The 20,253-nt window shown below is 44.9% G+C and overlaps 1 protein-coding gene across 2 annotated transcripts in view; it reads right to left on the reverse strand.

Moving 5' to 3' along the window:
* Positions 1-18,569, reverse strand: part of SLC6A5 (solute carrier family 6 member 5) — a 33,925-nt gene extending 15,356 nt beyond the window's left edge. Inside the window, exons 1-13 of one of the 2 annotated variants that reach the window (XM_042021360.1) lie at positions 18,327-18,569; positions 16,612-17,139; positions 15,479-15,617; positions 14,089-14,220; positions 13,623-13,796; positions 12,822-12,963; positions 12,254-12,386; positions 9,818-9,952; positions 9,203-9,306; positions 6,516-6,640; positions 3,178-3,290; positions 2,772-2,903; positions 1,426-1,525 (exon numbers count right to left, since the gene is read on the reverse strand). In XM_042021360.1, coding sequence (XP_041877294.1) covers positions 1,426-1,525; positions 2,772-2,903; positions 3,178-3,290; positions 6,516-6,640; positions 9,203-9,306; positions 9,818-9,952; positions 12,254-12,386; positions 12,822-12,963; positions 13,623-13,796; positions 14,089-14,220; positions 15,479-15,617; positions 16,612-17,139; positions 18,327-18,329 — 1,960 coding nt within the window. In that variant the 5' untranslated portion in view covers positions 18,330-18,569. Of the gene's footprint in view, positions 1-1,425; positions 1,526-2,771; positions 2,904-3,177; positions 3,291-6,515; positions 6,641-9,202; positions 9,307-9,817; positions 9,953-12,253; positions 12,387-12,821; positions 12,964-13,622; positions 13,797-14,088; positions 14,221-15,478; positions 15,618-16,611; positions 17,140-18,207; positions 18,288-18,326 lie in introns of those variants that run through there. The other variant, XM_042021362.1, reaches the window with a different exon arrangement.
* Between the last annotated feature and the right edge of the window lie 1,684 nt (positions 18,570-20,253).

Raw genomic sequence — 20,253 nt, forward strand, 5'->3', positions numbered from 1 at the left:
CAAAAGTTTTTAAATGCTGTGTTGGGTTTGCAGGGACAAGTTTTGGTAGCAGTGGGGCTACAGGAGTGGCTTCTGTAAGAAGCTGTAAAAGCTTCCCCCGTGTCTGGCAGAGGCAATCCCTGGAGGCTCCAGGACAGACCAATCAGGAATGATAGCAACATTTCTGATAACGGATTTTAAAAGGACAAAAAATTTATTGCACGGGTGTTATTCCAGCAGAGAAGAGAGGAGTGAGAGTATGGGAGGGGAACAGCCCTGCAGACACCCAGGTCAGTGAAGAAGGAGGGGCAGGAGCTGCTCCAGGTGCTGAAGCTGAGATTCCCCTGCAGCCCGTGGTGAGGCAGCTGTGTCCCTGCAGCCCATGGAGGGCCACAGGAATGCACAGATCCACCTGCAGCCCATGGAGGAGCCCACTCCAGGGCAGGTGGATGCTCAAAAGAGGGCTCCGAACCTGTGGGAAATCTGTGCTGGAGCAGGGTCCTGACAGGGAGCTGGAGACCTGTGGAAAGAGGAGTTCACACTGGAGCAGGTTTCGTGGTAGGACTTGTCACCCTGTGAGGGACTCACACTGCAGCAGCCTGTCCTTGAAGGACTGCACCCCATGGAAGAGTGACCCACATTACAGACATTCATGGACTACTGTTGCTCATGAAATGGACTCATATAAGAGAAGTTCATGGAGAACTGTCTCCCATGGGAGGTACCCCACACTGGAGCAGGGACAGGACTCCTCTCCTGAGCAGCGGCAGGAACAACCTGTGATGAACTGACTATTACCCTCATTCCCCATCTCCCTGCACTTCTGTGGGGAGGAGATAGAGCTGGGAAGGAGGGAGGGGTGGTGGTAAGGTGTTTTTAAGGTTTATTTTATATCTCATTATCCTGCTCTGTTTTTCTTAGCAATAAATGCAATTAATATCCCCAAGCTGAGTCTGTTTTGCCCATGACAGTGTTTGTTGAGTGATCTGTCCCAGTCCTTATCCCAACCCATGAACATTTGTTATATTTTCTCTCCCCTGTCCAGTTGCAGAAGGCAGTGATAGAGCAGCTCTGGTGAGTGCCTGGCATCCAGCCAGGGTCACCCACTGAAAATGCAAAAATACCTCTATTGGCTCAGGAGGTCTCTGTCCCTAAAACTGTTGAAGAACAAAAGCACCCCTGGAAAAGTGTCACCAAATGTTTGGTCTGTTCTCATACTCATATCTTTGAGCTATTGGTGGAAAATGTCTTGAGACGGTATGAAAGTCTTTTGAATACATGCATTTAAAGGTATCCTGAAGTCCTATCACGTTTATGTCCAAAATAAGAGAATTTTGAGCCTTTTTATTACAAAGAAAAACTACTTCTTTCCTTAAGAATTTCACTTTATCATATGTTAAAATGTTGCTTTGGTATAGGCTGTCCAGTAACAATATTTTTTCTTACCATAGATATAGGAAACTCCAACAAGCTCAAAGATGGCAATAATGACAAGAGAGTAAGAGGCTGCATAAGTGTCCACAAGCTGTAACATATACATTCCACCCTGAGGAAAGAAAGATAAAAGATTACTTGTGGCATTGAGGCAGTCAGAGTGAAGAGGAACAGGACCCAAGTAAGCATCCAAACATCAACTGGACACAAAGTCATGTTGTACTGTAGCTTCTTCTTCCTGGCTGAATGAATATCAAATCCAACAAGAAAAAAGCAGAGGTACACCTGATTCTGGTAGCTAGGACAGCTTGGGAAGACTTTGAATTCAATCCTTTAAGATTAAGGACTGAAATGTGATCAGACCTTCCACCTGCAGTGTCTCCAACCACATAATACTACATCAAAAGCAAAATCACCATTGAAAGCAGAACTACCATAATAATGAGTCCAGTTCATCTGTTTGGAAAGGACTTAATATCCTGTCTTCATGGCAGACTTAAGCAGCATAATTCGAGTGAATAAACGACTGAATGCATCCTGGGCTTTAGAACAGGAAAGTTGGGCTGGTAGTGATGAGGTAAGAGGGAAGAAAAGAAAGAAAAAAAGGGTGAAAGGATGGATAAAATATTAAGATTTTTAGTATCTCATCTTGAAACTGCTGAGAGTTTAAAATGCTGGAGGTATTAGTGGAGAGAAGATACTGAAGATTATAGCTGGTAGATGGGAATTCCAGTGTTAAGTCTGCAGTTTGCCAAGACCATCATAGCATGGCTAATCCCAAAGGAAAGGCACTCAAAACAGGTGTGGATGTTTATATGATATTCAAATTTTTGGGGTTTTTTCCTTAATTCACAGACTGGGTTGGGTTGGAAGGAACATTAATTATTTTGTTCCAACCCTCCTGCCATGGGCAGGGACACCTCGCACTATCCCAAGTTACTCAGAGTCCCATCCAACCTGGCCTTGGATGATTCCAGGGATGGGACAGCCACAGCTTCTCTGGGAAACCTGTGCCACAGCCTCATCACCCTCACAGGGAAGAATTTCTTCCTAATATCCAGTCTACCCCTGCCCCCGTCAGTGTGGGTTGAATACTTAATTTATATCACTATTTTGGAGATGTTTGAATAGAGAAAATTTTAAAGTCCTGATTCTCAGAAAGATTTGAACAGCAAAGTCTTTTAAGAATATCTCAGTCGAAACATCCATTTAAAAAGTTTTAGAAAAAGAGTTTTCAGACACACCATGTGTCACATGTGGCAGAACTCAGCTAAAGCTTTTGCAGCTTGTGCAGGAGGAAAGCAGCCACCAGAGGGGGACTGGGGACAGACAGTGATGCTCAAAGACTGTGTCATTACCTGAGTGATCATAGGAAATCCCATGATGAAGAAGGACACGCAGCACCCGAGAGTGAACAGTGCCTTGTGCGTGCGTAAGTACTTGGGGAACTCATCTGACACAGAGGTCACGATAGTCTCGATGGTGGCGAACTGGAAGACAAAATAAAGGGTTCATTTCAGTGCACACAAAGTGGTCGAGCTGGATATTAAATGATAGGAGAGAGTATTTCGAATCCTAGGTGTTAAATGCTCGGATGGCAGTGCCAAAGCCCTGCAAAAATTATTTCAGCATTGATGGCCTTACTTCATTCCTCTTTTTTCATGACTCACTGCCCACATGGGAAATAGCAATTAATTGCATGGTCCTCCAAACAAATACATAGGGAAATCAAAAGGAAAAGAATGAGACATAAAAGCAGTTTACCATAGTGTCTAATCCAAGGGTTAGAAGCATCAAAAAGAATATTATAGCCCAGAAGGGAGAGAGGGGCAGCCTAGTTAAGGCTTCTGGATAAACCACAAAAGCAATCCCAGGACCTGGAAATAAGAAAAATAAAGGCTATCAGATTCGATATTTCTTATTTACAGAAAGGCTTAACCATTACAGAGTTCGGCCTTACCTGATTAATTTCTATTTATACTGCAAATTTCAAATCACTTATTTACTCCAACTTTCCAAGCAGAACACACATTCAACCAGTATACCAACACACTGATCCAAGTTAAAACCAAAAAAAATTAGCAAGAATTGCGCACTGCAGCCATGTTTCTGTCCTGCTCTGTGATCAAATTCCTGCCACTTCCCTGCCAATTAGCAACCCATGGCAAACACCCACACCTCAGTGCTACAAGGATGAATGGAAATGCAAATACTCTTCTTCAACTCATTGCTTCACTGTTAAATGAGGAGAGAATATAAAAGATGCCCAGACCTGACACCAGACAGAAGGTAATAACTGCTGTGATTCTAAACAAATCCACAGGAAAACCTGAAATAATGCAGAGCACCAGAAATAAGGAGATGGACTCTTTTAAAGCCTAAATCAGGAATTTTCCATTGTTTTATTGCTGTTGTTTGATGTATTGGCCTTTAATTTCTATTTGCTTTAAAGGAAATGTATTTTTCTAAGTGCTTGGATTTGCCTGGGAGCGAAGGCTGCAGGGCTGTGGTGGCAGCATTACAGTAGGTGGCACTTCTTCTCTACTTATCCCAGCTATAGGAACGCCCACTCCAAGCACTCCGAAAGATGCCTCCTGCTAGGTGAGATACAAATGAGAGCCACGGTGCCCTCATGCCAAGAGAATGGGCTCCCCACTCACTCTGCCCTGGACATTTCAATTTAGATAATTGTAGCCAGCCCAGTTCCTCCAGCTGCACATGCTGCTTCTGTTCAAGAGAAAACTCCTGCTTGCTCATGTACTGAGAAAAATACAGTTTCAGCAGCATAAAAATCATCTCCTTGGGCAACTTGTGAAGTGCTTGGGGTTTCTTCTAAACAAAAGTCAAATATAGGAGTTAAAACACAGTAAAAAAACACTCAGTAAGTGCTGCTGCCTTTAAAATGTGCTGCAAAAAACATTACTTTTTGCATGTAGAACTACTATTTTATTTACAAACACCTCTTTAATCTCTTGATTAAAGATTTTTTTCTTGACTATTGGAGATAGGGGCTCTGTTTACACTTGCTGCCTGCATATAGAAGTTTAATTAAGTCTCAGAGTAATGAGTTCCCATTAATCACTCTTTTAGGAAAAGTTAAATTATGGAATGTGAAAATGCACACATCTCCATGTCAGCCCCTCATAACTCTCCTAGATAACACATGCCTGGTAGCATCCAACCACAGGACAGCAGTCACAGGGAGGTTGACTCCCATCCTTTCCATCTTTGGAGACTTAGGTTAGTATGAACTCTTTATAAAAGTCTATTAAAGCCTGGAAAACTCCACATATTTTATATGTGTTAAAATTTTAAAGTTCAAATGAACTTTCATTTTAAATTACTAACATTTTTCAACTGCACTATGTTCTTAATCAGAGAGTAGAAAAAAAAGAGATTGTTCTGTCTTTCCCTCCATGGTGTTTTAATTGTTCATCAGATAGATGAGGTTTTCCTGAAAGGAAGATTCTAAACAAAAAAACATTCTATGTTTTTCAGATTAATATTTTAGGAGAGAAAAAAAAAGGGAAAAAAGGGAAAAGCCCCTTCTTATTTCCATTAACATTTTCATTCAAGGTTTTGAAAACTTGAAGGGAGATTATGTTTCATCATCATTTTTGCTTTTTTCTCCTTTGCTGAGGAAAGAAATACAACTTTAGAATTAAAATTAAAATGAGGCAATGGCAAGAACTGGTTCTTGTCACCAATTCTTGAGTCTGCTTTTTAACTATGGTTATGCAACGCACTGCCTCAGTCCAAAATTATCCTTAATCTTCACTCTCTTCGTATTGCAAATTCATCTCCTATTACTTCACTAAATTTTGTTTCCCTCTGTCACGGAGTGCAGCAAAGCCTCACCCTCGTGAAATAATTTTGGGTGGTCTGAACAGGCTCTGACAAGTGCACTCACAGCTGTTTCCACACCCCTGGAACAGCTGGGAGCAGAGAGCTCCAGCCTGGCACTAGCTGCTGACTCCAAGACCACCAGTAAGCACTCAGCAGAGAAGGGTTTTTGACCTCCTGTGCTGAGGACGAGAGATGTACCAGCTGAGCCAAGTGCTCCCTCCATCATCCCTGACAGTCACATCCCTCATCCCACCTCTCTCCATCTCCTTGAAGCTTCCACTGCAGCTCCACTCAAGCACAGCATCTTCAGCTCTAACTCCTCACAAATAATTTTGGTGAGTGCAGTGTGGTTTAGATTTTGGGGCTGCTTGTGCTGTTTGTTCCAGAATGGAGGTGGAGTCTAAAATAAAAATATTGATGTAAACATTACTCCTAAAAGCTCCTACAACTCCCTGAGAAGAGGGTGCAGCCAGGTGGAGTCGGGCTCTGCTCCCAGGGAACAAGGGACAGGACAACAGGACACAGCCTCAAGCTGCACCAGGAGAGGTTCAGGCTGGAAATCAGGAAGAATTTATTCACTGAATGGATGTTTAAACTTTGGAGTGGGCTGCCCAGGGAGCTGGTAGAGTCCTCACCCCTGGAGTTGCTCAAGCAATGACTGGCACTTAGAGGTATGGTTTAGTTGGCATAGGGGTGCTCAGCTCTACCAATTAAGACCTTTCATATCCCCACTAATGACCTTCTCTCTTCACTACCCAAGATTCTAATCAGCTCTTCAGAAATGTTTTACTCCTCCGTGGAGACATCTCCTTGCTCCCCACAGTTCAGAAGCACAATCCACCCCTCATACCAGATTTCTCCCACCCTCCTCTCATCCAAAATTGCCACCACCAGAGATAACTTTTACCTTGAAGAGGATTTGACAAACAGCATCAGAGACAAATGAGAAAACCAATAATCCCTTAGACTATGTGAAGGAACCATCCCACCCTACCCTCCATCAGCCATTTACACAATGAGTTAAATGAGTCTCAACCTCCTTCCTTCTCTTACCAAACAAGTGATTAAGAGCCTTTAACTAAAATCTTCACTTCCCAGGGTACCTTCTCCTGTACAGAAATGCCCACATGTGATTTACTGATCCACACCAGTCTGAAGCCATCATTCCCACCTCCAACATCAATGTTAGCATTAATAACAGAGCTGGAAGTGCCACAGGGTGCCTGCCTAAGCAATGAAATGCCAGTGAGCTCTACCTTGGTCTGCCACAGCTTCAATATTCACTTTGAGTTCATTTGCCATGAAGCCAATAACTGAGAAGATGACAAAGCCTGCAAATATACTTGTGGCACTGTTGGTACACGTGACTATCAATGTGTCCCTGCAAAGAAAACACAAGAAGCTTGTTGGGATACACACAAGGAACACATTTTTACACACATATATTTCAGGAGTCTCTCATGAGCACACACATCTTGTAGGAATGCTGGTGAAGGCACACTTTTATAGTCATCAGGTGCATTGGATGCTGATCAGGGAGCACAGAAGTCTTCACAGCACCACTAGTAATCAGCTCTGCAAGCTTCCATCACTCATGTGCCATGTAGGAACCACAGGCCATGCAGGAGGGCAAGCACATCTGCTCTTGGCCTCTCTGAAGATGAGAGGCAGTCATGGTGACATGATTTGTAACACATTTTTTAACTCTTTGCCTCATGAGGACATCTGCTCTCCATATGAGGTATGGGCTGACCACTGCTGTCCAGGTAAGATGGTTTTTGTCTGTATCCTTCTTGTACACAGAATTTCAGGGTTAAGCTTTCTGTACCTTGCAGAACTCACTCAAACACTTTCCATCTGTAGAGGGAGGATTCCTTGGTACATTTTTCCATTGTTGTTATTGTCAACAGAATCTCAAGAAATCTATAGCTGAATGTCTTACTGTGCTGGATATGTCAAGACTTGACAGGAAACCAACCCTTATGAACCCCATCCATAGTTATTACATTCTTGCTAGGATTTTTTTAACAATATGTGTGTCCAGAGAACTTCCCCATAAAACACTACAACTTCAGAAAAAACAGGTCACTCACTTTAAATGTTTGGGCATTTTATGTTGGCTAGAATTGCTTATTCCTACTGCTATTCATTTGTCAGGAACAGAATGAAATACAACCTGAAAAGCTGTCAAAGAACCTCACTGAGCTGGCAAACTTCAAGAATTTCCAACAGAGCATCTCTTAACAGGAATGATTTTGTTAATTCTTTGGGTCTACAGAAAAAAATGACAATGTGCTGTTTGGAATCATGATGTGTGAACCTTCTTCCAAAACCTAGATAGGTTTGAAGTATTGCAGGTATTCATTATGAAATCAATTTATGCAAATTTACTGCAATTACAGATTTTTTACTATGTTTAAAATTAACATGTAACTGAAAAGTACAATTGCAGTATTAAAATGTAATGAATATAAAAATTGAAGGAGAAAATAGTCATGCTTCATTTCAGTATTCAAGATTGTGTTGTAAAATTAAAAATATTAGAAGTAACTAAGCTTTTCTAATTACTTCTACTTCAGTCTCCCATATCTCTCCCTAACACAGGTAAAGCATGTATTTGGTATTAGAACTGTAAGATTTTTATACTTCATTACCACGTATTCCCTTCAAAATTTTCATTAACATCTTCCAAACTCCACAAAACATTTTTAAATTAACACAGAAAGATAATATGATTCTTCTGCCATTTTTTCCCCTGATATTCTGATTGTATTCATTCATCAACAAAAAAACCTCACAGCCCAGGAATAGGATTTTCACAAATAGGACCCAAAGGATTGCTGGGTGGGAGTCGCTGACTATGTAACACTATTACTTTTCATCCATGTTTTGGGATAATTGTATTAAATTACTTTCTAGCGCTAGTAAAAATGTTTTTGAGATTCCTTTTTAAAATTCTGATCACGTTTCTTTTTAAAGTTAAGTATTTTGTATTCTCTCCTTGGAAGTCATAGGACATGGCAGTGGAAATCCCAAGGAGTGTTTGCTTTGAAGTCTTGATCTGGGAAAGTTTTTGAGCATCCTCTTGGGTGTGTCCCTGCGCATGCTGCTGACTGTCCTGAATCAGCACCTCTGGCGCTGCAGGAATTGGCAAAGGTTTGCTCCAGACTGGCTTTAAAGACTGTACAATAGCAGGGAAGCTCTCCACTAATGCCACTTGCTTTTGTGTTTTCCATCTGCAGACATTTTAGCTGGCAGGCTTTTGGATGAAAAGCTATACACTGGTGTTTTTCCTTGCAAAAATTGCTTTCAGTGATTTCAAATAAAAGTGATTTCAAATTTCGCAGCATGAAATAACTTTGTACACATAAAACCACGATGGGAGTAATTGGAAAAAGAAAGAACATTTAGGAGATGTAAGAATCACGTATATGGAAGCTGCAAGTTAAAGTCCTGCATGTTTCACAATGCAAACTTCAGCCCACTCTACACATGGGCTGTCCTTCAGCAGAGGCTGACTGCCAAGTGACTGTTTCACTGCCCACAGCTCTTGACACTTCCCAGATTGCACTTCAACCTCAACCTCCTGATTCTGAAATTGAGGAGCCAGTAGGAACTTTAATAAGCCAAAATGCTCATTTTGAGACTAGTAGATTAGGACCTGGGGAGAAGAGAAAATATACCAAACCAGGAAGGGTTAAATGTAAACAAAACCCACACACAAATAAAAAAGGAAAGAAAATGAATGGAAACAGTGAAAAAAAAAGGAAAAGTGAAAAAAAAGATGAGGAAAAAAAGGACAAAAAGACAAGAGGGGAAAGAAAGGACAAGGATAAAAAACTCAAGAGATAAGGGTCTTACAAACCAGATTTCTGCAAGAGGAAGGACAACTGGTTTTGGACAAACCTGTTTAATGAAACAAACACATTGCACTCTTACACACCTGTAGCAGTTATTATGGAATTTGTTGTATGAAGAGAGGGTAATTAGACCTCCCCATGCTGCAGACAGGGAGAAGAAAATCTGAGTGGCAGCATCCTTCCAAACCTAAGTAGGAAAGAAAATAACATCAGCTTCAGGAAAGAATGTTAGAAAGTTCAGTAACACTATTAAATGTTGCTGTGAGGGGATTAACACCTAATTACTTTAAATGAACTTTAGACTGATGGATGTCAATAGAATATTTAAAAGCAAAATCCTGCCAGGAAATACATCAGGCCCATTTGATAAGGAGCACTGTTCTTGTTGAGCCCATATAAAAGGACAATATAAACCTTGCTGTATGTGGAAGACACAAATACAAAAACTATATTGTCTGATACATATCAGTTCAAATACATTCAGAAACAAAATATACAAACCAGGAGGGAAAATCTGCTTCAGATACTGATGTTTTATCTGCCAGTGACCCTAAACAATACTTTACCCACATAAGACAAAGAACAAGTTTCCACAGATGACAGCGCTGCCTTTGCACATGGAAAATGCTTGCAGCAGACCCCAAGAGATCTGTATGATTTATTCACCCCAGCAGCTTTAAGTGCAGTAGCAAACCCACCATAGCATCGATCAGCTTCTCCCACTTGGGTGTGATGAAGTACCAGATCCCATCTCCAGCTCCAGGTAGAGTTACTCCTCTTACAAGAAGGATGATGAGAACTACGTAGGGGAATGTAGCTGTGAAGTACACAACCTGCACAGAGCAGAGAAAAGGTTACTGAAAGGGCTAAATTGGATAAGAAGAGAGGAGGGGAGATCTAAGTGCTACACCATTGCCTGAAGAAGGCAACAACTCAGGCTCAGAGACAACAGTCAGGGGATAAACTAAGAAAACAACAGGGTTATTTCCCAGGAAATTTGAAATTTTACAGCTCTTCTTGCTGCTGGAAACAGGAATAATAACATCAACAACAACAGAGGTAAGAGCTGGTATTCTAGACAGAGAAGGGAAGAGGGTTCCTCTCTCTGTCTGGAGAGGAACAATAGGAATTTACAGCTAAAGGAAAAATACCACTTTTGATAGTTGCCCAGAGTGAGCTATCACAGTTCAATGGAAATGAAATGAGAAGTGCCACTCAATAACACTTACATTTCTGTAGTTTTCTTCTATATTTTTCTGTATTTAACTAAAAAAAAAAAAAGCCTAAAGAATTCTTGTCACTCTTTGTACCTCTTAATAACTACATATCACCATGATGATAGTTCTGGTCCAAATTCAAAAAAAGGTAAGTCTGTGAAATTATCTAGACAGACCTAATCATCACAAGGTCTAAATACACAACAGTGGTTGTGTGTTTAATGTTTGAATAATCATCTAGAACACAGCTCTCTCTGTGGTCAAATAAAATGGTTGGATTATGGCCATTATGAGCTTTACATTCAACACAAAATCATTTCAAATATTTTTCACATTAGCATCTGGGTCTTAAACAAAACAGATTGTGGGATTCTACCACAGAATGGTTTGGGTTGGAAGAGACCTGAAAGATCATCTCATTCCAACCCCTGCCATGGGCAGGGACACCATCCGCTAGACCTGGCTGATCCAAACCCAGCCCAACCTGGCCTTGGACATCTCCAGGGATGGGACGGCCACAGCTTCTCTGGGCAACCTGTGCCAGGGCCTCACCACCTTTACAGAGAAGACTTTCTTTATAATATCAAATCTAAACCTTCCCTTTGCCAGTTTGAAACCATTTTTCCTTGTCCTGTCACTCCATGTCCTTGTCCCAAGCCCCTCTCCAACTGTCTTGTGGCCCCTTTAGGGAGTGGAAGGTGCTAGAAGGTCTCCTAGGACATCTCCAACTCCCAAGCCCCTCTCCACTGTCTTGTGGCCCCTTTAGGGAGTGGAAGGTGCTAGAAGGTCTCCTAGGACATTTCTCTTCTCCAGACTGAACAGCCCCAGCTCTCTCAGCCTGTTTCCATAGCAGAGGGGCTCCAGCCCCCTGAGCATTTTTGTGGCCTCTTCTGGACTCGCTCCAAGAGATTTATATCCTTCTTATGTTGTCAGCTCCAGAGCTGGACACAGGATTCCAGGTTGCTTCTCACAGGAAAAGAAAGGGAGAATCACCTCCCTCAACCTGTGGTCTGAGCTGAAGTGACTTTTGAAACTGCTTCTTGAGCTTTTCTTGTTGTTTCAAGAGGTGTTTCAACAAGTTGCCCTGATGAATTTCTGTGCAGTCAATATACTGACCTAATCTCTACATAAATACAGGATTTCTATCTCTAATACCAAGGAGTCAATAACTTTGTCTCTGACATCAGAGTCAGTATTTTTCTTGGCCAGTAAGAGTCACTTAGAGAAATATCCACTGCCACATCCAAACCCACATTATTATCCAGTCTCTTACCTTTCATGAAATATTTTTATTTATCCCACTAATATAAGGGGGAAAAAAAATCTCAACTTTCTCCTGGCACTCTGAGTCTCTAGGACTTTCTGTTAACTGCCAAGTGACCTCCCAACAGGTGAAGTCAGCTTCTAGAAGCAGAGGGATGGCTTGGAACTGGAGCTCTGTGACCAGTTCTAGGAAATTCATGTCTCCGTTTCCACTATCTTTATCCCAGGAAACACCTACTTATTTTCCTCACACACACACTGAGCTTTTTTAAGGTTCAGTTCTGATTTTAAAATATGTTACTTAATATCTTGATTTACATCACAAGTTCCCAGTGAAATGTGAGATGATTGCTGAATTTTGATGAACACCACACAGAATAGGGAAGGCTGGAAAGTACCATTTTTGCCATCCCACTGCTGAGTGCAGCTTAAGAGCTCATTTTAAATATATTGAAGATCAGAGAAAAAAAGTCACAAAAATTGTTTCTGTTTTGGCGAGAAAGGAAAACACAGACAGGAAAAAGGCATTTCAAATAATACTTAGTAATTTACTGAAAATATTTTCAGTAATTCACAGCCTTAAACAAGAGTGTGAGTCTCTAAAAACAGCACCCTGCTTTCTTGTGAGTGTACAATCACAAATATTGTTCTTACTTTTCCTGATGACTTGATTCCTTTAGCAAGGGAGGCATAAACAATCACCCAAGCTAGGAAAAGAGATAGAGCCAAGGGCCATCTAATCTCACCAGGATATTCAATTCCTGCTGAAATCTTCAATACAAAGTACCTAAAAATAAGAAAAAAAAAAAAAGAAATATAAAAAATTGGGGGGGGGGGGGGCGGGGGACAGGAAATAATGACAGCAACCACAGGCAGTAATTCAGCTCAAATTCCATTTTTGTTTTGCTTCAGCGTCCTCAGCAGTTTCTCTAGAAGGTTCCAGTGATTCTCACCGTGTATTATTTTATTTATCTGCATTGCAGTAGTAGATAAAACTGCCGGGCATGGGCCAACACCCCAGCTGTGCTAAGCACTACAGGAACAGAAAACAAGTAATCCAGTGTTTGAATTCAGCTCTCATCATTCCTAAGCATAAAAAATGAGCATCATTCACTGCCCTTGACTACTGTATTTCTGGTTTTCCAAGCAGTGATTTGTTGCCTGTCCCAGTGGATTTTACAGAAAGATTAACATAATTTCTCTAAACAAAGAAAGATCTTACTTGAAATATTCTTCACTCCCACTGACAAACGTTTTGTTTCCTTCCCTGGTGAAGTTAACCATGGTTAAGTTTGGATAGGCACTCATACAGAAAGTAGAGTTCTTGATTTGTATTTTTGGGTGGTCGCCGACAATGCAGGAATCTAGGAAGAAATGAGGTGGGGAAATAGAAAAATAAAGTGTAGAGATTTTTTTTCTTTTTAGTTTGGTTGTAAAATGACAAGAATGCATTAGATCATGCCTAGTTTCTTGAACTTTTGTTCAGGTGCCAACACCTTTTTCCAAAGGTCATTCACTAGGTTTGCTTTTTCCGTTTTCATGTCATTGTGTGTTTGGGGCCGTTTGCAGAAACGGGTTTGGGTTTTTTCGTTAAAGAGAAGCTTTTCTATAGACAAATAATTTGTCTTTAGCAGACACCCCAGGCTCCCAGCTGTGGTATTTTGTTCTGTGCTTTCTTGCATACACAGAGTTTTCCTCCGAGGGGGGAACAAAAAAGAGAGAGAGAGAAGGAAAAAAATAGGACTTTTTTAGTATTTAAATTGACAAATCTCATTTATCCCTGGTGAGGAAAAATTTAAATAAAAGTAGGGGGAAGTGCCCGGGGGATACAGATCACTTCAAAGTGACTTGAGAAGAGACCGTTCCTCCGTGCCGGGAACCTCTCCCGGCCACGGTCATCCGCAGTCTCCTCTGACATCTCCCAGGGGCGCAGCTGAGCTGCAGAAAGCTCTGGAAAACCACCATGGCCACAAATTAAAAAAAAAAAAAAATTAAAGCTGAGTATAAGCATGTCCCGACTTACCTAGCAAAAGTTTGGTTTTATCTTTACAGTCTGGCGTGTTCCAGGGGTTGTTACAGGAAGCCCAGGGGAGCACGGGTACAAAGGAGGCGAAAAGGTAGAAGAGTGTGTAGCACAGAATAATATTGTAGTATATGGCTATCAGAACCGAGATGATCAGCATGGCGATGCCGCAGCCTGCGGGCAGACAGGGAGACAGGAGGAAAAGCCATTAGTCCCTGGGGCGGCGGAAGCAGCGGGGCCCGGCGGCTGCAAAGCATGGGCTTCCTCTGGCACAGGGACGGGGACAGCCCCGCTGTGGGACGGGGGCGGCCCCTCAAGGGCCGCGCAAGCTGCGCGCTGAGCGGCGGAGCCCGCGGAGCGCCCGTGGCATGCGGCGGAGCGGGGCGCAGGGAGGCGGCTGAAGCCATGCAAGAGACGGAGTGCAGGTCATGCTCCCCAAAACCGGGCCGGAGCCTGCTCCGCTCACCTTGCAAGGCGGGGATGGCTTTCCAGACCGACACGGGGCCCTGACTAGCAAACTGCCCCAGGGAGACTTCCAGGAAGAAAATGGGGATCCCAGCTAGAGCCAACATCATCAAATAGGGGATGAGAAACGCACCTTGGGGGGCAGGGGGGAGAGAAGAGAGAGCAACCTGAATCACCCCGTGATACTGGGGACAACTTCGTCAAGACATTTTTCTACTAAAATTTTTCGGTTTGTTACCGATTCCCGGTGCCTCCAGCCTCGACGGGCAGGAGGAAAGGGGGTGGGGGAGAAGATGGGTGGCAGTTTTCTACATTTCCAGCGTTTGCTACAGACATTAAATACTCATATTGCTAAATCAGTATTTAACACCTCCCACTTGAAAGTTTTTACACGTAAAATGAAAAGGGTAAAAAAAAAAAAGCTCACAATTTAAAATAAATCTTTAAAATTGCCTCTTCCCTCACAGAAAACGGCTCTTACGGGCTCTACACGACTGTTTTCGATGATCACAGCACCACTATCCTCTGCTGAGAGCCCTTTCGAAGAGGGAAGCGGTTTACAGCAGCAAGGGTCTGAATCCAGTATCATCCACCGGTTCTCCGTTTCAAGAAGGGTCTCCGGTAGGAGAACCCATGCAAATAAACCTCCTCTTCTTCTTCCCCTTTTAAACTATTAACAGCATAACCCCTCTTCCAACTTCTCCTCGCCTCTATTCAACTGATCGACATTCACTCTATTTCAAACGAATATTTCTCAATCGGATCATTGAAACAATTTCCCCAAACCTCACGAAATAGCGGAATGTCTCGACTGGGGGTCAAACGTCCTCTTGTCACTATCCCGACTCTAAAGTCCCTCCTCTTTCCCCATCGCACCGATTGCGGATTCAGACCCGACTGTGTGTAACTGAGGCGTCCGGAGCCCTGCCTCTGTGATCAACACGCCTCTTCATTTTCCTCCCTCTCCCGCCAGCGCCAATTGCAGGTGTTTTTAAGGAAAGCGCTCCCTTTTAAGGACATCTCGCCAGGGCTTTCCTGCTTTCAAGAGGGGACCATAAAAAAAAAAAACAAACAACAACAAAAAAAAAAAACCAAAACAACCCACCACCAAAACAATACAAAACAAAAAACCCAAAACCAAAACGAACGCAAAAACCCCAACCAACCAGAAAAAAAAAAACCAAAAAACCCCAACAACCCAGGCAGATGTTTCACCAAGTGTCTGACGGTCTGAAGATGCCCCCACACCTCGGCTCAGCCCGGGGCTGGCTGCCGGGCAATAGGATGCCGCCGGCCCCCACTCCCCTCGTGTTTGTCCCCGCCAAAAAGGCAGGGACTGGCTCAGACCCGTACGGTACTGCAGGTAGAGAGACAGGAAAAAGCCATCATACCTCCCCCATTCTTAAAGGCCAGGTACGGGAACCTCCAGACATTGCCCAGCCCCACTGCATAACCCACCATGGAGAGGATGAAATCCAGCTTGCTAGACCAGTTCCCTCGGGCTTTATTTTCATCCCCCACATCGTCTTCCTAAAAGGGGGGAAAAAAGGGAGGGGGGAAGAGAGAGAGATGGGAAACCAGCCACTTTAGCAAACAAGCACGGCGGTGCTGCCGGCTTCACTGGAGGGAGAGCTGGCGAGCAGCGGTCGGGCAGGGAGACCCTCCCGGCCCTCTCCCCTGCAGCCGCCGCTGCCAGGCCTCTCCTTTACCAAAAAAAAAAAAAAAAAAAAAAAAACCACAAACACGAAAGAGGGATTTAAATCATGGCCCTCCACAGAGCGCTCGGGGTAGCCCGGCTCCTGATCCCCCGCTGCAAGGGAGATCGCCTCCCCTGGGGATGGAAGCCCTCGGTGCCCTCGGCAGGGTCAGGACCGACCGCGGTTCCCAGCACATCCAGGCGAAACCGCTTTTACCGAAGGAACAGCCCCCACCGCCACCAGCCCGCTCCCAGGGAAAATGCAGATAGGCAGGAGGACGGGGACAGCGTCGGGAACGGGAAGCGGCACCTTCCCGGCCACGCACCCACCGGCGGCATCCCCCTCCCGGGGACCTCTGACGGCACTGGGCTGATTTATTTCGGCCTGGTTTTGGTTACAGGGTCCGAGGCACGCAGTCCCCGGGGGTTTGGGCGGGCGGACAAGCCTGAGGAGGGGGAAGGGCCAGGCACCCTTCACGGCTGACGCTGGGGACAGGACCAGACCTCAGGCTGGGAGGTGTAAGGACGTGCGCACCCGCGCACGGCGGGTCAGAGCCGGGGTACACCTACAGGCACGGCTCGGGAACCAACTGGAATTACATAGAATGCTCATTTGTACCGCTGTTACATAATTAGCACTCGCCAGCACTACAGCACTGGGTCTAAGATCCTCTCTCCCCTTCTTCCTTCCCTCCTCCCCGCGGCACAGCCCCATCCCCGACTCATCTGCACCTGATTTTAGAACTTCCACCCCAAATCGGTGCTGAGTGGCAAAAACCTCCCACGAGCTGAAGCGGGGGAAAGAAAACCTGTAAGGGGACAACTCACCCCCTCCACTCTGCCAGGAAGAACAGAAGCGTTGCCATCTGTGCCCAGCACCACGGTACTCTGGCTCAAGGTCACCCAGGCGCCCTTGGCGTTGTTTTGCTCCAGCGTGCTCTTACCAAGGCTTAGGGTAGCGTCCCCGTCTGTGCTTTGCAAAGCGGGAATTTTGCAATGAGGGATAGCAGCTTGCCCGGCGATCCCTGCCCCGGGGCTAGGCTTGCAGGGAAAGGTTTCCACAGATTCCCTCCGGAGGGTGGAGTTGGCTTGCACCGGGGTGCTGCTGAGCTTGCAGATCCCGACTTTGGTCCTCTCAAAATCGCTTGGTTTCGCTTCTTCGGAGGGAAGGGTTTTGCTGTCGTTAGAGAGTGACCGGGAAAGCCTGACCGTCGCGGCGGGGGCTTGCGGAGGGGCGTTCTGCGGCTCATTTTCGGGGCTGATTCTTACAACTCCCGCACCTTCACTGGGTCCGGGAGCCACCGCTTCAGGGTTGTTCACAGGCTGCTTGCTCATATCCCTTTGACTGGCGTAATCCTAAAATGAGAACGTCACATATTTTACCAAAAGAAGAAGAAGAGAAAAAAACTGTTGGCGCTGCAGTGATTCTACGAATTTTTGTCCTCGTGCAGGAAACGCATGCGCCAGAAAACCGGGATACAGGAGTGTTGCAGAATTTCGAGGAGCCACGGCTCGCCTGCTTGCCCTCCCATTCAGCGTTAATACTCTGGGGGAAAAAAGAGTACGGTACACAAAAAAAACCCACTCCCCCCACCCCCCAAAAAAAAACCCCAACAACAAACCTCAAACAAATAACAACACCAGCATCTGCAAACCCGTAATTCAAGTTTAAATAAGTGTTTCTACAGCACTGCGCCGCCAGACCTCGTTAGATTTCACATCACGACTGTAGGATGCTCCCTTCCCTATCACCAGTGTAGAAAGATTCTTTAATTTTACGCCCCATTTCCTTTCTGTCATTCAACAATGCACATCGACTTTTTTTTTTTTTTAACATATATGAGCAGGAGACAAGCTGCCCTGTAGGCAGCCGGGGATGTTAAAAAACAAGTGAAATAGTGTTGGTGAACATTTCTGAGCTGGCTGCCATGCTTCAAAGCCCATCAGCAAGACAGCGAAATGCAAAAAAAACCCCAAAATATAACCGCACTGCCACAGAGAGATTAACGCCACTAACAGTAGCTTTCTCCTATTCTTTTTGTTGTGTTTCCGACTCACACAATGCTAAAGATTTTATTTAAGCGTCCCCTAATCATTAAATAGATTTCTGAAGACACTCCCACACTCACCTCTACCTTTCCCTCCAGCTTAAAACTACAGTTTAAAATGTATCTTCTTTTTATACATTAAGCAACCTGCAGGCAAACCCTACCTTCCCATCAGTTTAATGTTAGCTTTACAAATACACTTTCTTTTTTCAGAGTGTTTCACAAAACCCCCCGTCACCATTTCCGCCACAAGTTTTCTCTCCATCGTAATCCCACTCTCCCGGCACCAGGGGTAAAGGACTCGGTCACTAAATGAGTGCGTTTTGGGGTACCACCGCTTTCCCCGTGCTCGCCCCCTCCCCCGCAGCATCCCTACCCCGTCCGCGGGAGGCTCCGCGCTGGCTCCGCCGGCAGCACCGCGGACAGCTCCCCCTCCGCCACCGCTCTGTTCCTCCAGCCCTTCTCGGTATGGAAGAGAAGAAATCAAGCACTTACCATGTCTTAAATAGCCACAGATCGAGCCGATAGAGGTAAAAACAGCGGCACAGGCAATTGACAGACTGGATTTTCCCAGTTCAGAGCAAAGCTTTCTATACTTCCTTGGGAAAGACTGAGTTTGCGTCAGTGCATAGCAAGGTGCCCTTCGTGTGACATTTTCTTGATAATAAGAGTTTGATAAATCATTACCCTTGGTTTCAGATTTTAAAGGGACACCGAGAAGCCGGAGCGCCGGCTGGCTGTCACTCACGCGGCAGTGGCATTGCGTGTTCCCTGTGACTCATATGGGGGCTGATTACTAAACCGCAGCCAGCCGGGGCACGGAAGAACTTTCTTGCTGATAATTAGAGGGAACATGTGAGAAACACGTACTCCTGCACCCAAGGCAAGAGAGAAATGAGGAGAAACCTTCCATTTCTACTCCTCTTCCTCCTCCCTCTTATTGTAGTGTGATCCAGCTCCCTTTTTTAAAAATCTGCATTTCTGCAATTCGCAGATCAGATATTATAACAGCTTGTTTATGTACGTTATCATTTTATATATCCATATACGTGGATATGAAAATAAAAATATAGAGATGATCAGTTTTGTATCTAACCACATTCCCATGCACGGGGTGAGAAGTCCACTATGTGTAAAGTACACAAACACATTTAAATTGCGTCTTTCTTGGTCTCGTTGCAGAAAATTGCATTATATCTTCTATTTTTACTGTGCCTCATGGGGGAAACTCCAATTAAACGATACACACAATAAAGCAAACTTCTCTTTCATCAGAACTGTCCGAAGAGCAGTCAAGTGGGAGCAAAGATGACGGCAACAGCCCTGAAGTTGCTGGTGTTGTTCCCTCACCCATGAAGGCGTTTATGTTTGATTATTGGGGGGGAAACTATTCCTCATTAAAAGTCAGGTGTTAACTGAGAATCGTTTTTGCAACGAAGTAATTCACACCTAATCACCTCTCATAGGTGTGATTTGCTACTTGAGGGGCTTTCTCAAAGATTTCTTGAGCACAAGATAATTTTGTTCACGCTGACAAAAAAAATAAAAAGCGCATTGGCAAATCGGGATGCTCCCTACGCAACCTTCCCAGTCGTTTCAGCGTCAGAGACGCTGTTCATCCGCATAGACCCTGCTGGTGTCAGCCTCTTCGGAGAATATTTCACATTTTAGCGTAAGCAGAGTGGAGCGTGCGCCTATGCAGGGGAGGGGAAGGGAGGGGAGGCGGGGGCTGAACTCGCCAGCACCACACGCGTTTCTTCGGCGTCCTTGCTTTTACGGGTTACGAGCGTTTGTTTCGGCGGACGAAGTGAATAAAAAATCCGCGGTAGCCCGGACAGCGCTGCAGAGCCGCGGGCTGCGCGGTGCCAGCAGGAGCGGCCACCCCCGGCAGGGACAGGGCAGCTTTGTTCCAGCCCAGGCGGCCGAGCTGCCCGCAGCGCCCGGCTGCGGCCCCGGCTCCCTCCGTCACACCTCGGCACTGCGGTGGCAGCTGAAACTCACTCGCCGGAATTATTGACAGCCCCACGAAAGCCGAGGAGCGAGGGGCCAGCAAAGCAGAACGGCGAAAATCGGTTTTCGCCGAAAAGATCAGTCAGTCTCGCAGCTGAAAAATGCTTTTGCCTCCCAGCAGAGCGGCAGAGCACGTTTGCAGCACAGCTGTCGTTAACCCGCGGTGGTGCTTCGCACATCTTCCTTCGAGCGTGGGGGTTCCCTGTGCCATAGGTGTATAATTACAGTACGCACATATAGGTATTTCTACACGCACACACTTTCACACACACTGTCTGTAGATTGTTGTACTTTCCTATCTTTAAAGTCACTTTTCTGCCTCTGCTCTGTCATGCAGAACAGCAGGCTGGTCTCGAGGGAGGTGTCCCGGCCCACTGCAGGAGTGGAGCGGAACTGGATGAACTTTAAGATC

The sequence above is a fragment of the Corvus kubaryi genome, unplaced genomic scaffold, assembly GCF_017639235.1.
Source record: "Corvus kubaryi isolate FWS band 111438036 unplaced genomic scaffold, C.kubaryi_AGA036_p1.0 125, whole genome shotgun sequence".
NCBI classification, from domain to species: Eukaryota; Metazoa; Chordata; class Aves; order Passeriformes; family Corvidae; genus Corvus; species Corvus kubaryi.